Genomic DNA, 15,387 nt, shown 5'->3' with positions numbered 1-15,387 from the left:
GTGTCTGGAACACTGGAGCCTCGGGCATCTCTCCATTCTGCGCCACATACTCTGCACTAAAAACTGACTGCTTCATCAAGTACTGCGCAGCTACATGAGATATTTTTTAAAGGCAGGTTTCTTTTCTCCAGAAGAATCTATAGAAGTCTAGCATAGACAGGCATCACGGTCACATTATTCAAATAAAGTAGTATTGTGTGTACACAAATTATCCTTTTAAGTTTACAGTTATAAGTGTGCTCCAAATTTAAATGGATGAAATCAACTATCCCTTGACAAAAATATGGATATTTATCCAGTAACTAAAGATGTAAAAGGAAAATAACTCATAGTTAAATCTATTCTTTTTTTTTAGGTGTACTTTTTGATGGCCTCAGTCAATTAAATGTAATAAACAAAAAAAATTAATTGTTATAGTTAACAAACCACATTTTTCGTAAGTAGCTATGTGGCAATTATGGAAATATTTGCGACTGCAAATTATTAATGTTACATAGATCTGTTAAAAATGTACAGTGCAACCTCTTACAGGAGCAATAGTGTAGAGACATGGGATTGCATTTAGGTATAATAGCAAGTGTGTCTACGTTACTAAAACTGAACAATCTGCTTTGTTGACATGTTTTGTTGTCCTTACCTTTCTTCCTGCGCGCTTCCTTGATGTCTTCACACATGCGGTCAAACTCAGGGTCGAGCTCAGCGGCAAATATAGCGTGGGCAGAGTCCTTTAAACTGCACGCTCTGTGCCTGATCACCTTGTCTGAGAAAAGAGGAGACAGCAAAACGAATGTCACATAACATAAAACTCATTGAAGGGTGTGCCCTTTGTAACAGAGGATATGAGTCAGTATATCAGACAGTACAATGCAAAAGATTTGATGCCTTTAGATATAAATTTCCTTTTCTCCCATCATCAAGGCTTGTGCTGGACACTAGTTTGCGGTTTGATGTGCATGTTCTCCACATCCTATCATGCATGTAAGGCAAAGAGTCGATGGAAAGCCTTCCCCATTGTACTCGATCTGTGAGAAAGGGGCTTGTAGGATTTTCTCACAGTTTGGAATACAAGTATGGATGCAGTATTGGCTTTTTGTTTGTGAAATTTCAATGGAGAGAACTCAGACATGAAACAAAGTCTTGATATCCATTTAAAACGAGGGTGGGTGCATACATAAACACTTGCGTGAAGACAACTACAGCATACAGGACAAATTACTGAAAGCTTTTTTTATGTGCACTCATTCTCTCTAACAGGCACAGTCCTTCATAACGTTTATTCTTTTTTAACCCTTAGATGTATGAAAGAATCCTTAAATCCTCCTCCTTTTTAATGCTCCCACACATGGAGAATAAAAAACTCAGATGAAGACCAGAAGCATAGCTACTGTAAACAGGCCGCCTCTCATTACGGCAGGCAGAAGGAGAACAGTTCAGGCAGAGAATGACAGAAGGGGTCACAATATGCCAGCTTCCTTTGTCTAATGAGGATGGCTGGCTAATTGCGCTGGAGGCTAGATTTCTCTCCTTCTCTCTCTGTGTACCTGTGTGCGTGAGACAGTATTTCTGAGAGTGTGTTACCTACAAGTCCATTACAAGGGCAAAAATGCCTTCCATTGGTAGGTGTCAAGGTCCAGGCACAATAGTGAAAAGGTAATCAGCAGCCTTATGGGCCCTGCCAAACCTCCCCTTTTGAAACAGAAAAGGGCATCCTAGTAAACAACCCTGCAGTTGACATGTTCTTTCATAGGGAGGTTAAGGATTAACACCATTTCCAGTCAAGTATTTGTGACACTGAGTCACATTGTCGAGAGATATTGTACTGATATTATCCTTTTAACATGAAGAAATTATTCAGCAAGGTGAGGAGGTAGAAGACAAGGAAGCCGACGTGATTTTACATGGAAGACGATGAAGAGAATGTGAAGGACAAGGATAACCCGACCACAGAGGGATAATGAGGGTTTTTTCTAAGCACTTTGTGAGCTGGTGTAGAACTTCCCCGGGAAGCATAATTGTGCAGGGTCTGGGCTATATTCCCCGGGCAGGGCATTGGATGAGCAGGCAAGAGCCTTCGTTAGTCTTCTTTATTAAACTGCGTAATTGCATTTTTCCCCTTTAGTGTATCATTTGTACAACCTGCATTCCAACAAATGACCTAGGCCTTTGCCTGCAAAGACAGAGATATGATTTATTCCTTCGAGCTGGCAGAGAATTGCTTCCCATTAGTATCAGCCAGCTATATCCTTGTGAGGGAACCGAAGCAGCTAAACACACAAGGCGAAATTAAAATGGTCACATCAATTGAATAGTCAGAAGCAGACCTACTGTATGCAGCTTTCAATTAACATTCACGGTATTTCTACTAATTCTGACTTTAGTAGAAAGAACTTTATTATTCTTTTGTGCAACAAGTTTTTCCCCAATTTTCCAAGTAATTGTTTTGTGTATAAACAAACATGTATCTCTCTTCTCTGTCAATGCACGAAAGTACAACATTGAAACAATTTATACAAATCCAATTTATTTGGAAGCTACTGCAAATAACAGGGCTCTTTGTTTGTTTGTGTGTACTTGAGTGTTCCAGTACTCATTATGAAGACCGTCTTCGGCTTAAAAAAGGTGCTGAGGGGAAGGGGGGGGGGGATGAGGTAAAAGTTGGTTCGAATTGCAAGAAGAGAGACAATTAAATTTTCATGCATATGCAGCCTTCCTTAAGTACAGAGCTTGAATTACACAGTGGTAATACTATTTTCACTGGGCTATATGCATTTCACTTCATTTTAATTTCCAAGTTGAAGAAAGCTCATTACATTTTTAATCACACAGACTTAGTCTAATGGTACACAACAATAAATAGAGAAACAAATTAAACACATTTATCAATGTTAGTAATGTACCACCACAAAAGATAGATTTCGTTATCTATTACTATATATATTATATATCATGGTATAAGACAATTATGAGTTGGGGATTTTAGGGATATCAACAACCTTGAGAACTAGTTAGCTTTCCTACTGTTGGTTGTATGGGAAGCTCCATCACTGTTAGGTCAGGAGAGAGGTCATCTCTATAAACAGATTATGCATGTGAATATACATTGCCTTCAAAAGTACTGCTGTTTGTGTTCTGTGAGGAGAAAGGTTTGACTCTTGTGGATTTGTCACACAGTAAACAGTGTACGGCAAACAGAAGACTCTTCGCCCAGATATACACTGTCTCCCCAAATATTGTTTGTTGCCCCAGAGACTTATTCATTGTTGTCTATGGGCTCAAATTTTGATAGAGATAGGGCTGTGATGAACTTAGCACGAGATTAGTGGTATGGTTGTGCGTTGTGAACCTAGAGGCATAGTTTGTTGGATAGCAAGCACACAAATTGTGCAAACATTTTTATGCATTTTATCTCTACATTGCATTGCGAGTATCATAGAGGTATGTGCATGTGTGTATTCATGAATGTAATCTTCCTCCTCACCTCCAGGGTCTTTGTCAGGATTGTATTCTAAAGCGTTACTGGAGATGAGGTCAATATCCAGCAGGAACTCTTTCACTGTCAGGTACTTGTGGGTGTCAATCTTGGTCATGACAGTAGACAGGTCCATGGGCTGCCGAATCACTTCAAGGTAGTCTGACACCTGACACACAAAAACACAATATTAATAATGGTCTAAAACCAGCTTAGTCAAACTATGGACATACCAGAGTGTGCATTTCTCTCTGAATGCATCCTCACGTGCCTCATCAATGTCAACTGGCTTGCTGAAGATGTTAAAACGTTTATCAGTGGCCAAGCGTTTGGTCACATCCCTGAGAAAGAGCCTGAGCTCCCGTAATGTGTTCTCCTCCTGTTCAGCCAGACGGCGCTGTTCCTCTGCCGACAGCACTCGGGGGCCTGGAGCATCAGCCACTGGCAGTAGCTCTTCACACCTCTCTGTTCGGAGAGAAGAAGAGGACAATCCAAAATAAATACACTTTCCACACAGCTCCCATCAATGAGCAAGATGTACAAGTCTGACACCAAAAGTTTCAGAAAAAGGATAAAGAATCTGTCTTTGATCGCAGCTGCACAACAACACACAAGGGCCTTAGTTAGATGCCAAATCCCTAACACCAACTGGGTATAAAAATATAACCACAGCTGGACATAGGCTAGAAAATCAAACGGTTCCATTTCAAACTTGATCTGTGTCCATTTCCTTTAGCTCCATTAAAAACACATGAAAAAAAAACTCTGCCTTGGAAAAAACATGTTTTAAGATTCTTGCAGATAAAGAAAATAATACAGCCACTTTCTGTCCAAAACAGAGATTTTGAAACACACTAAGGAATAGCCTCTGGCCATGACAGAGTGTTGAAGCAAGGTAAGCAGATATCCTTCCTCATCTCCCAAGGCACCAGTCTTAGCCCAAGGCATCTGCAGACATCGTTAGGAGGTCTCCACAGCACCTAAGGCCACTTCAGTCAGCAATCCAAACCCTGATTCTAATTATGGCTAATAGCGGCCGGGCCAGTCTCAGAGTAATTCCATTCCCTCCTTCTGTGCTGTCCTCTCAGCTGGAAGTCAGCCTGGTGTCTTAGTCAGGCCGGAACCCCTGAAGAGCATAGAGTAAGTAAAGCAGGGGGCCCCTACCTTATGTCAATGAGGAATTGGCGGTGCGCTGCTAAGCACCATTTCTATTCAAAAGCCTGGGTGTACACTTCGGTCATATTGAACGGAGCACTGGAGAGCACAGAGGAATGTGACGCAACAGCCCCTTTTTTAAAGATTGACATTTAGAAGACCCCTTGTGATGACAACTTTGCTTGTTTACACTGAAACGCACAAAGCATGTATTTTGCCACATAATACCACATAATCCTGCAATGCAGACTCTCCCTTTTCAACAGACTGGCTTTAGGTCTATCGCAACTGCAGACATAAGCAAAATAATCTCCCCTCCAAATCCGTGTTTGTACTTTTCATATAGAACAGCGAGGTGTATAAAAAGGAGCTTAGGACATTGGGTAGTTGGAATGTATCTGTCCAAGCTCACATTGGCCCAACTTTACACTTGAGTGTGCACAACCTTAAAAATCTTGCATCTTTATGCCTCTCCTCTAAATCTGATATGAAATAGATTGTGAACAGGTCTGTCATTTAACTCCAGTGTGCAAATGTGATGTTGTCGCAAACAGGAGGATCTTGCAAAAACGCCAATCAAACAACTTCTGACCTAAAAGTGAGAAAGACTGCAAACACGTGGACAACACTGCCCTCTAGGAATGACAGTAGTGATGTACAGGTGAATACAGTATGTACCTATATTCCTGAGGCGTGGTGGAGCCCGGGCCGCTTGGACCAGTAGCAAGTTAGAGAAGAAGCTCCTCCTCTCTTCTTCTCCTGGGGGGCACAGTGTTACTACCTCACCGTAGGTCCTCTGGAACAAACTTCTCACCTGTGTTCAAAAGAAATAGGGAGTTGGAAAAATAGCTTTTACCATATATTCTAAACAGTGACAATTTAAACTACTTTTTCTGCATATAAAATAATAATGCAAAACAAGCATGGAAGCAATGGTACAATAGCAGTTATATATGTCAAAGGTTCTGTCCTCCGTCTTCGGTTTTGTTCATAGGAAAGTACACAAAATCAACACCAAATCAGAATTTGAGAACACTTGTTTCAATCTAATTCTATTCATTTGGTACACCGGGTAGATCACTTAAGGAGCACAATGATAAATATTAAATTGTTTAGTATGCAGAGAAGCTGAAGTGTCTGTTCTCATCAGCCACTGCACGAGGTGAAAGCACAACTGAACAAAGTATAAACTCAAACACGCTGCTTGGATATTAACTATTTACATTTTTATGTCCAACCTTCTCATTTGACTGCAGACCAGTGATGAAGCAGTCAAATGAGAAGGTTGGGAATTGACATTGATTCCCAAGAATCAATGTCAATTTGTATGCCAATCACTTCCTTTCTTTATTCATAACATAAAGAGAAAAAAGAAAGATAATGAAATACACAAGCCATAACCCAGCTACCTTACTGTCTACTGAGTCTACACTGGGGCTACAGGGGGCATCAAGATCCCAACTCTGTTCTGTGATTGTGCTCTATGAGGCTAAGGCTGCTCCCGACGGGAAGCCCTGTTGCTGGCTAAGCACCTGCTTTCCACTTTATCTCCCCCCATCTGTCTTTCACATCGATCCTCCCCTGTACGGATGGTGTGTTTGTTCTGCCTTTCTCTCTACATCTTCCTCTGCTCTTTTTCTTATCCTATCTCTCTGGATTGCAAAAGGGGGGTAAAAAAAAGGAGGAATGGGAAAAAAATGAGGAAAACAGTAGGGGAGACTGAAGCCATCAAAGTAGGAGGCAGGTAATGATTATCAGTACTTTTCATCATGGTATGAGCTGCAGGGGTGTTGACACAGGGAGGGCTAGCAGATCTGTGAGGATAGATGAATGGTTTTAAAGAAGGGTTGGCTTTAAATGAGAGAGCTGGAAATAAAAAGTTATAAGAAAACAACTGACAATCTGACTACACTGCTCTGTCACTATTTCAACAGCCAACTAGTTGTTCAAGAAACAAAGGACCAAAAATGAAAGAATAGTACAGTCTGATGGCAAGATTTAACAAGGTGAAATATAAAAAGTCAGTAAGCTCGTTTTTAATTTTTTTTTTTACAATTGCAAAATAATTCAGAGCAGATAATAGGTAACAAACATTTTGTGTCCCTAATAAAAACGTCTTTAAGATGTTATCAAACTAAAGATGTCAATTGTGACACCGAGTAAGGGTTGATGAATAAAATAATGTAGCATTCTCAATGACTTCACCTTAAAAATTAACTGTCTCAGAAACTCCTTTGTAGCAAAGAACAATAAAAGGAATTTAAAAAAAACTATTAACGCAATCTGGCATTTTGAGATAAACCCCATCTGCTGAGCTCACAAGGCCAATAAACCAAAATATGTCACACACATTTGCTGAGTGCAGACATTTTCTGTGACTTATATTTGCATAAAGCTACTTAAGCAGAGATAATGCAAAATTTCTATTTTCAAATATTTTGTGTTTCCAAGTGAATAATGCATTAGCATTAACCAATTATAATTTTAAGTTCAGCAATATTGTGTCTTTTTTGCCATTACTACTTAACATGTTAGCAGCATTATCGAGCAGCCATTAGTCACCCATCGCACTAAATATCAGTAATGGCAATTGAAAACCCCCATATTCAAAATCCACCAAAGGTAAAGGGTCTGAATACATTGTTGAGGTGACATAGCTCTGTTGTTTACTACATTACATCTGTTGTGGCTCAGCACTGGTGCATCAATAATCGTGTCCTTGGGGCAAAATGGAGCGTATCATTCATAATTAACATGCAGTTCATGCATTATAATGCACTTGTGATTCCACAAAACACAGATCCCCCAAAAAGTGTTAAAGTGGTAAATATAAATACTGATGCGACGCCAACTCTCCCTGACTGCTGTCAATAACGGCTGTTACTTCACCCTGACAATCTCATGTTCTAGCAGTTTCCATCAGTCCTCCACCGCAAAAGCAAGTCAATCTATGCATAGTAAACGGCTGTTAAGGGAGGGAAGGAGGCCATGTAGTTGGACCCGAGCCTGCAGTGTCAGTTTTGGCTGGGGAGGGATGCTGCCTGCTCCCTGCTGAGGTTTGGAGCTGAGACAGCAGCTGTCACTGTGTTCTCGGAGCCAGCGAGTGAAGCAACACTGTGAAAGATAGCCAAATCACCCAAAGCACCAAAGACTGTAGAATATCCATGACTAAACATTAAAACCAAACGTTGCCCGAATGATGTTCAAGAGACAAAAAAATAAGCAGCATCGTTTAAACAAAAGACTTTCTTGATCCAATTACTGGACAAAACCAAAACTGTAAGTTTGCGAATCATACTCTCTCTAGAAAGCCTGGGACAACATTTCAGTGGGTCCAACTAGAGATATGATCCCCTTAGCATTGTAAGGACTGACCTTGTAATCTTTGCATCACTCTGAAAATCACCATCAGCTGTAGCTCTGTGGAATCTTTCCTCAGTGTTTTGGCTTTTCAGACATGAACTACACAAAATAACTGGAAAATTTGGTCCGGACTTTCTCCGGAGTTTCCCTTTCACATATGAAGAATGCAGAAGGAGCTTCTCCGTGCAGATGCGTTCACAACGAAAGAGAAAAGGGTGATTCAGCACGCAGCAGGCAAGACATAACGTATACTTTTCTCTACAGAGATTACGCGTTTTGTTTACAATACATTGACAACAGGGGTCAGCACAGTTATGTGTTATATGGTCAACATAAAATGAGTTTCCTCCCAAATAACCAGAATCGCTGATATTTTAAATAATTCATTGAACAGCTGCAATTACCAAAACTGCTAAGCTTTCAAACGGAAGCTTGTCTGAAGCACCCAGTGGGGCCAAATGGAGCTTACTTCAAAGAGATCAATCTTCAATTCATTAACAGAGCAGCTAAAATGTCAGCGGTGTTAAGAGTCAATTTCTCAGAGTAAATAAAAGCATAAACTGGGCAGCAGTCCAGCACAAGGGTAATGCAATAATGTTCATCTCTCTGTCAAGCATTCATCATCACACATATTACAAAGGGTTTTATCATTGTCAGTGTGGGAGGACATAGGCCCGTTGTGTAGTACAAGCAACAAATATGCTCTTAAATATGACTTTATAAAAGAGTAAAAAGAAGATGTTTTAAACCTGCTCGTTTCAATTGGGCTGTTGACTTGGCCTGTGGTAATGCTAGTCGCTGTTGTCTCTCTGAAACTGTAAAAGTGACCTGCAACAATTGAGCCCCAGCAAGTTAAGCAGGACTCAGTCCACAGAACCATGCAGCTGATCACCTGTTTATTCATGCTCGGTGAAACTCGACTCAGTACAAGGATCCACGAGCTGCTATGAAGTGCTGGTGCTGAACATATCGCATGTCCAAATCGCACCAAATTCAACATTGCACTTCCATGGGCCCTTAACAATACACATGGAAAGTGTGAAGCCGATAAAATGAACAGTTCTCAAGATATTAGAGCTACATAGACAAAGACAATGATATCTGGAATTAGATAGATACATTTAAAAAAGTTAACAAAGAAAGTGATTCACAAGTGCAATGTTGTAACCCTACTGTGAACTAGCAGTGCATGACACTAAAATGGTTAGCACATAAGAGAAAGTCTTCTTAGTCTAAGGACCGCCTTGATACCCTCATGCCGGCTCAATTTTGTCTTGAGCACACCGTTGGTCCCATCAAGTTTCCCAATCAACGTTGCTTTGTGTTCAATGACCAAAGAAAAGGTAATATAAGGAAAGCAGTAATTGCCAATCCTGCATGTTTCTGCCAGTCACCCAGTATGTAATGAAGAGCTAAATGGTCTGTAGGATGTGATTACCTCCATTTTCATGCTTAATTTGTTAACACAGCATGTGAATCAAATGAAATGGTAGAGTTAAGTAAGGTAAAACCGTAAAACAATGCATAGAATTGCAGGGAACTATCAGGCATAAACATAAAGAAAGTGAAGAATGGCATGAAATAAAGATAAGACCAGAAGAAAATAGGACAGATTAAAGAGAAGAAGTGGCGACTAGAGCTTTAGAGATTAAAGAAGCCCAGGTGTCTCCCTGTCAGCTATAGGGAGAGAAACATCCCATAAGCCCTTCCAGCTGTGAACCATGTCCAGGGATGATGCACAAATACAGAAACAAGAAAAAAAAAAAAGAGTCTGCACAGACATTGCAGACTGTGTGTGTGTTTCCTGGGCCTGCCAACTCTCTGATCTAATTAAATCCCTTCTGTTGCTTGACAAGAGAGGACCCTCCTCCTCATTTCCCTCCATCTCTCTTTCCACTCTAATTTTCTCCCATTTCCCCTCAGTCTCTCAATCCCTCCCTAACAGCCTAGCCCACTGCGGGTGGTCTGACTTCGCTTTGGCTCTCGATAGAGAATAATAAATCCAGGGGAAAGGATAAAGGAGCAATGCTGAGGATACCAAGGGAGAAAAGTGGGCAGTGGGATAAATGACAAGAAAAGCCAGATGGAGCCAAAGTAGATAAAGACTCTGTGGGTGCAGAAGACCTTGACTGTGAACTCTGTGTGTCTCTGCACCAGTGCCCCTGACTACGAGAGGAAAGAGAGGAACCTTTGAATCAGGATTTAGACTCTATTCCATTTAAAAAAAAACTTCAGGTTAACACATGACCCTGTCACAATTTCTTCAAAAGTAATATGCAAACCCAAAACATAGGACAGGCCTCCAGTTAAATCTGAAAATGTCAGCTCAGATGCGTACGCGAGTGTGGCCACTAATACCAGGCATTAACATGGGTGTTGTGGGATCCCATCACTAATATAAATGTCAAAAATGCATTGAGACCCAATCGCCCAGAAAGGTTTTGAAATCTGGGTTGCCTGTGGCCACATTCTTTTACCAGTGTGTGTGCTAATGTGTCTGGGTCCGCATCAAAGGACCTCCCTACTCAACTGGCATCCTCTCAAAACACACACTTTGTCCAGGACATCTGAAAATTTGGACAAGCACGTAGAATTTACCAGTGCTCAAAACATCTTTGCCTGGAACAAACCAAAGTAAACCTGGTTTGCTATTTTATGATATCTTCAGTGCATTGCTAGCCTTTCACCAGCTGAAAACAACCCCTCTGGTCTTTGCAAAAAGGAAATTATGTGTTTATATCCATACTGATAAGTGGTCACTCAAGACGCATGTGGAGACCTATTCTAATGTCATGGGTGAATCCAACTATTAGGAACTTTCCTGTTGTGATCACATCATGCATTTTAACGCCAGGAATGAACAGAGCTTGTGAGTGTACCTCTTCTGACAGCTGTGAGTAGTGAGTCTCCGCGGTGGCGAGGATAAGGATAGGGCTGAAGGAGGGCACATCATGCAGCAGGGTGAGGAAGGTGCTCTTCACAGTGTCACCCACGGCCTCCCACCACTCCGAGATATGTGGCATGAAGACAACACTGGGTACGCTGCGGCATGCCTCACGAAATACCTGCAAACACACAGATAGGTCAGTGCTGCCTCTGTATACCTTAAGTCAGGTATGTTGTTTATTATGGGTTTGTGTTGGTCTGCATGTGCGTGAATATCTGCACATACACCTCTGCATGAATGTGTAAGTGTGTGTGTGCGTTTGTGTGTGTGTGTGTGTGTGTGTGTGTGTGTGTGTGTGTGTGTGTGTGTGTGTGTGTGTGTGTGTGTGTGTGTGTGTGTGTGTGTGTGTGTGTGTGTGTGTGTGTGTGTGTGTGTGTGTGTGTGTGTGTGTGTGTGTGTGTGTGTGTGTGTGTGTGTGTGTGTGTGTGTGTGTGTGTGTGTGTGTGTGTGTGTGTGTGTGTTACCTGAGCACAGGACTCTTCTGGAGTCTTAGCACTGACAGAGTAGAGAGTGGGTAAGTCCAGCCGATGCACTGGCAGCTTGTCCAGATGGTGCAACAATGCAGGGGCCAAGTTGGAGCTCTGTCCTGAGCCCGAGGCCCCCGTCAACAACAGACGAGGCCGGTATGCTGTGGGCTGTTGGAGGGCGGAGCTGGAAGCAGATGGGAGTTCATAGTTAGCCTTGTGTATATCGCGTCATGATCGCTGATTCTTACACATAAGTAGTTTAAAACTGTGGCGGGACAAATTAGGATGTCCCATGACACAGCAGTCTAGAGAAAAAGAAAGGCTGTTACAGGTCTGACCAAGTGAGGTGATAAATGGAGACCCTGACAATGAAAAGAAAGTTTGAAAGAAATTCTATATATATATTATATAAATAAACTGGCTTACTGGGTTCATCAATAAGTGGTTCCAGTAAATGAAAAGCAAAATGTCAGTGCTTGATAATTCCTTTTTTTCTGCGATCTCGTTTCAGTCAGAATTTCTGAATGGAAGCAAAGCTTGTGAGTCAGATTTCAGAGCTTTTTTTTTACTTCTCTTTTCACTTTCATCCTCTCGTCTGATCTAACACTGTGGTCTAGACTAGATCTGCCTGTGAAGCCACTGAGCAGTTTGATGCTCATTCATCTTGGTATACAGTTTGACATGTTTAATGACTTGTATGGGAAACATTCCATGTTGGAATTTAGAGGTGTCCCTCTGAGGTTGGGTTGTGTGAAAATCCTCAAACCAAATAATATCAAGTCAAACATCAGATTGGAACAGTGTACCAAAATCTACCACTAGGTGTCACATTTGACACAGCACACACTCCCAAGTCGAATATAATGAGACAGACATTATGAATGAGTGTAGTGACTACAGTCCACTAAATTAAAAGCAGTGAATGAAGAAGTGCCACAGTCGGCAGGACCACTGAGTGACATATGATATTATTTGTAACGATGACCTTTGTCTGCTTCAAATCCAAAATCTTACCACTTTGGTGCAGTTTTAGTTGTATTTGAAATTAAGTCTTAGGGCTCGGAGATAAGACTTAAAATCTAAATCACGATTATTTAAAACTTTCACCTCAAATAAGATTAAGGAAATCCCTCAATCTGTACTTCACCGAAAGCCAACATTTATCAAATTTCACTCTGAAAATACCACAAACATGGACAAAAACAAATAAAACTTGAATAAAAGAGACAATTATGCAAGCAATATTGTACTTTCTTAAACTTTGCAACTTGTCACCATATGCCCATAAAAAAAAAGGTCTGTGGACTTACTTGGAGAAATGGATGAAGGGTCTGTGCCTAGCAGAAGAGAGATGACTCTTTGGGGAGGCAGCAGGCTCGACTTCATAGATGGAAGAAGAGCCTTCCTCATCGTCGCTGTACTGGTCCTCTTCTAGCAGTTGATTGTCACCGCCTAGGACAGAGAAGAGCACTGCTTTTACAACCATGAACAAGTAGAAACTCAATTTTCCTGAAATTACGGAACAATAATCGTGGTAAATGCACTTAAAAAGGTTGTTAGTTCAAAGTTCAATCCTAAAAGCAACACTATCACTGACATTAATGTGGTCATTCTGCCAAAAAGGTGAGTATAAAATAAGGGAGCTGGCTTATTAGGCGAGATGTAATGTGACTTAAGTGACACATCAACCTGAGAAATTGATGTCATTATTGGGTGCAAGAAGCAAAACTCTGGGAATGTGCTACGGTGCAGCTAATCTGGTGTAAAGACTCTTAACTGGAGTGGGAGCTGGGTTATTGAAGTGCTCACAGGATGACTGGTTATCCAATCTCTGCACAATCACTTCTGCATACTGTTCAGTGTACTCGTTTGTCACAAAGCACTTTGTAGTATTTGATTATCTCTATCTCTCCACCTTATTACAGAAGTGCCAACAGGGAAAGCCCACTGAGACAGGTAGCAGGGGAGAAGAGGTCAAGATAGAGTCAAGGCAGGAGAAGCAGCAGCAGGAAAGTGAAAACAAATGATACAGCAGTGCTTCTGGCTGCGAACAAAAAGCTCATCTAAATCATAAACATCCCAGCCTGTTTACTGAGCTGGTAGCATTTATCCTTTGACAAATGTTTAATATTTATTCTAGAGCAATTTCTGTAAGCACAGCCAGGAGGCCATTTTTCATTGTCCTGTTTGTGTGTGGTTTCTTTGATTATATATTATATAATATTATTGTAAATATTATACCTTTAGAGTATAAAAGGTGTATTATTGAAGTGAAAACATTTGGGTGCACCTAACTTATGTGCTGGTGCTCCTAAATGAAGAAGTCAGGCACACCCATGTAAAAAGTTAGTCTAGAGCCCTATGCAGCTCAAACTATGGGCCCCTTAGTCCCAGATCCTTACCGTGTGTGTTGTCCCTGTCAGCACACTGAGCGTGGGGGAAGACTCGGAGCAGAGCTTTCAGCACCAAGGAAAAAGAGCTTGCAAGAAGGGGCCTGAGGGTGGGGGACAGGGCTCGGCCAGGGGGGGCCAGGGCCCTCTGGGAGGCTGGGACGATTGTACTTATGGCCTTGCTGAAGTCGCCAGGCCCCAAGACGATGGATGTTACATCTAGCTTCAGTTTGACGCTGCTGCCGTAGATCTGGGGGTAGCGTCGACGCAGCGCCATCAAGGTTGCCTCTGTGCAAAGTGCTTTGATGTCAGCACCACAGTAGCCTTAGAGCAAACCAGACACACACAAGTTAGTAAATATTTCATTCCTTGATTTAAAAAAGAGACCATTAATGTCAAACAGTTGCCCAGTGATAATTTGAAATCAAGATTATAGTATTATTGACAGATGTAGCTCTTACCGACACATTTCTCTGCAAGTTCATCTACAAATGGCTCAGCCAATTTGGGATTCCAGTCCTGCGTGTGAATCTCCAAGATTTGCTTTCTGGCCTGAAAAGAGGATTTGGGTGGACAAGGGTAAAAAGATGAGAAGGACGGGGACAAAAGATAGCAGGGTCAGTACTACCACAAAGTAAAAACACCAATAAAAAGGCCCTCATGCAATAATTATATTATCATTCCTGTGTGATAAGCAGTGCAAGTTATAGTCTCTGTGCAGATCTAATATCTTAAAAAAATTCCTAAATTATGGTAGCCAATTTCCCCCATTTCAAACCAATAACACCAGGAGAAAGATCAAAAACTAGCTCTACTGAGTGGTTCGCTCCTACTGCAGCACAGTACGCTCGTCAATTCACTGCAACATCTCTACAGGACTGTGCTTTGATGATGAGGCTTTAACAACAATGTGGTCTTTGTCATGAACCATGTTTTCATCATCTTTCATCACATCTCCCTTTTCTATGCAAACAGCGCAGCTGGGCCATAATTCATTCAGGCTTCTTGTGACACCAGGAGGGCGCTGAATAGAGAAGATCACCACTTGCACTACAGCAAAGTTTTTAATTAGTCTGAGCTCACCACTGCTGAGCTTAGCCTCCACTGGCCTGCAGATTAGGCTTTGATTACCAATCATAGTATGGTATGGACAAACGTTGCAAGGTGACCCCATTAAATAGAGTCGATGAGGAGGTGTCACGTACACTGAGATGTTGCTCTGACTCACAATCACATTGACACACGTGTAACATTCTTTTGCGAGTAGCGGGGGGAGGAAAAACTAGGTTTCCCAAGTGCAGCATTGATGCATTTAGATCTGAATCATAATAAATCTGCTAAAATTGATTTGAAATTTTCCAGTAAACTAATGAGCATCTGCTTGTTGGATCAGAACGCCCGACAGCTAATTAAAAAGAGCAGAGGAAACTCTTAATAGAGGCTGTGTTTACTAATTCTGTCACAGGACTTAAATAAATTAAATAAAGTAAACAGTAATTACATCAGCATTATCTTGTGTCTCTACCTGTGTTGTATATGTGGGTACAGTGTTGTATATGATTTAAGCTACCCTTACACAAAATATTGCAAGCTGTG

General features: G+C 41.3%; 1 protein-coding gene across 1 annotated transcript in view; it reads right to left on the bottom strand.

Moving 5' to 3' along the window:
- The window catches only part of atad2b (ATPase family AAA domain containing 2B), a 74,538-nt gene that overhangs the window by 52,350 nt on the left and 6,801 nt on the right, over nucleotides 1-15,387 (bottom strand). The window contains exons 15-23 of the mRNA XM_062411512.1: nucleotides 14,253-14,343; nucleotides 13,804-14,115; nucleotides 12,712-12,853; nucleotides 11,399-11,585; nucleotides 10,867-11,052; nucleotides 5,303-5,438; nucleotides 3,741-3,934; nucleotides 3,479-3,638; nucleotides 638-760 (exon numbers count right to left, since the gene is read on the bottom strand). Coding sequence (XP_062267496.1) covers nucleotides 638-760; nucleotides 3,479-3,638; nucleotides 3,741-3,934; nucleotides 5,303-5,438; nucleotides 10,867-11,052; nucleotides 11,399-11,585; nucleotides 12,712-12,853; nucleotides 13,804-14,115; nucleotides 14,253-14,343 — 1,531 coding nt within the window. The remainder of the gene's footprint in view (nucleotides 1-637; nucleotides 761-3,478; nucleotides 3,639-3,740; nucleotides 3,935-5,302; nucleotides 5,439-10,866; nucleotides 11,053-11,398; nucleotides 11,586-12,711; nucleotides 12,854-13,803; nucleotides 14,116-14,252; nucleotides 14,344-15,387) is intronic.

This window comes from Platichthys flesus, chromosome 18 (assembly GCF_949316205.1).
Source record: "Platichthys flesus chromosome 18, fPlaFle2.1, whole genome shotgun sequence".
In the NCBI taxonomy this organism is placed as follows: Eukaryota; Metazoa; Chordata; class Actinopteri; order Pleuronectiformes; family Pleuronectidae; genus Platichthys; species Platichthys flesus.
Note: the sequence above shows the minus strand (reverse complement) of the source record. Positions and strands in the feature narration are given on the sequence as shown.